Genomic DNA, 1,424 nt, shown 5'->3' with positions numbered 1-1,424 from the left:
CATGAAAGTACTTATTTAGCTCAAATGGCAAAATAATGATAGATTTATTCATCTGCAGTGTGATTGGAAACATCAACATAGTATGAACAAAATAAAACACAGTTTCACAAATAATCAATTCTCTAAAATTTCTTACCACTCTATTATTATTTTTGTCGTGACAAAGAGAAAAACGTTCACTCAATTCTTCTGAACGATGAACAAGGATTAAAATGAAGCAAGAATGAAAAGCAAATATTAATATATCGCTGATAACATTTTCTTCTTGTATGATGAAAGCGCTTTTCGATTGCTGTTCAGACAGATAAGGGGCAGTGAAAAATTTGCAATTTATCCTCTGCTTAATTGTTGCACTGCACAAAAGATAAGGTGAATGTTTTGTCAACATAAAGTTAAAATAGATTGCTAAACAAACAGAAGCGGTTGATGCCTTGATACAGTGAAGAGGACAAATTACAAATTTGTGTTCTTCATTTGCTGGCATGTTTGATCAAATCAAACCAATAAATTGTTCGTGAAAGGTAATTTGGTATGCAAATATTCATTACACACACACACACACACACAGAGAGAGAGAGAGAGAGAGAGAGAGAGAAAGAGAGAGAGAGAAGATTTTTACAAAATTTCTACTACTGATATTTTGTGATTATTTCTTTTGAAAAAAGAAGCATTACATTTAAGCCTTTTTAATTATGAAATTTAGTTCAAGAAAAGTTCAACTTAAATTCAAAGAACATTACCCACTTCTCTTAAACTTGCAAGATATTACGCAAAATTTCATAAAATTATATATACTTAAAAAAACAATTAATTTAACATTTACAACAAAGTGACTGTTAGCTTGGGAAACATGTCAATAATGGTCACACTGACATGCGGATATTGTTCGCTTTCTTCACACTGGAAAAATGCAATTGAATTCTAATCATTATAATATTGATAATGAATTAGAATCAGAAAGTGTTTACTAAAATTGAAATGAAAATTATTTTTTCAAACAGATACATAAAATATAAGATGGAAAAATCGTCCAATGGACCTGGGGAAAATGGCCTCTGGGACGATTTAAATTGAAACTTGATACGGTTTACAGTAGGATTTACAATTTGGCAAAGTTTCATACGGGTTGAAAAAAGTGAAAAAGAGCTTCTTCGGTTTTCAATTCTCTAAACCGAAGGTTCTAATTTGCTGGGTCCAATAGTCTCTTCAGTGCATGTTAGCTGTTTGATTTTTGGAAACATGTGAAAAAAGCCACCGCCGATCCATCGATGACAGGAAAAACGAAACGTCGTCTCAAGCTGATGTCCCTTACTTCACGTACTCAATGCCAAGATGAGCAAATACCTAAACAAGTGGGCCGGGATGTCATATTTGTATGTTTTCTCATATTAAAAGGAATTAACTTTATTCCCTACATCGACAAA

The 1,424-nt window shown here is 32.2% G+C and overlaps 1 protein-coding gene across 1 annotated transcript; it reads right to left on the bottom strand.

Moving 5' to 3' along the window:
- Positions 1-136: 136 nt before the first annotated feature.
- Tsp_14343 (hypothetical protein) lies at positions 137-484 on the bottom strand (the record flags this gene model as incomplete). Its single annotated transcript, XM_003370097.1, has 1 exon — positions 137-484. A coding segment is annotated over exon 1 (348 nt), but the record flags the coding sequence as incomplete, so codon positions are not given.
- Positions 485-1,424: the final 940 nt, after the last annotated feature.

This window comes from Trichinella spiralis (genome assembly GCF_000181795.1).
Source record: "Trichinella spiralis strain ISS 195 chromosome Unknown Scfld1180, whole genome shotgun sequence".
In the NCBI taxonomy this organism is placed as follows: Eukaryota; Metazoa; Nematoda; class Enoplea; order Trichinellida; family Trichinellidae; genus Trichinella; species Trichinella spiralis.
Note: the sequence above shows the minus strand (reverse complement) of the source record. Positions and strands in the feature narration are given on the sequence as shown.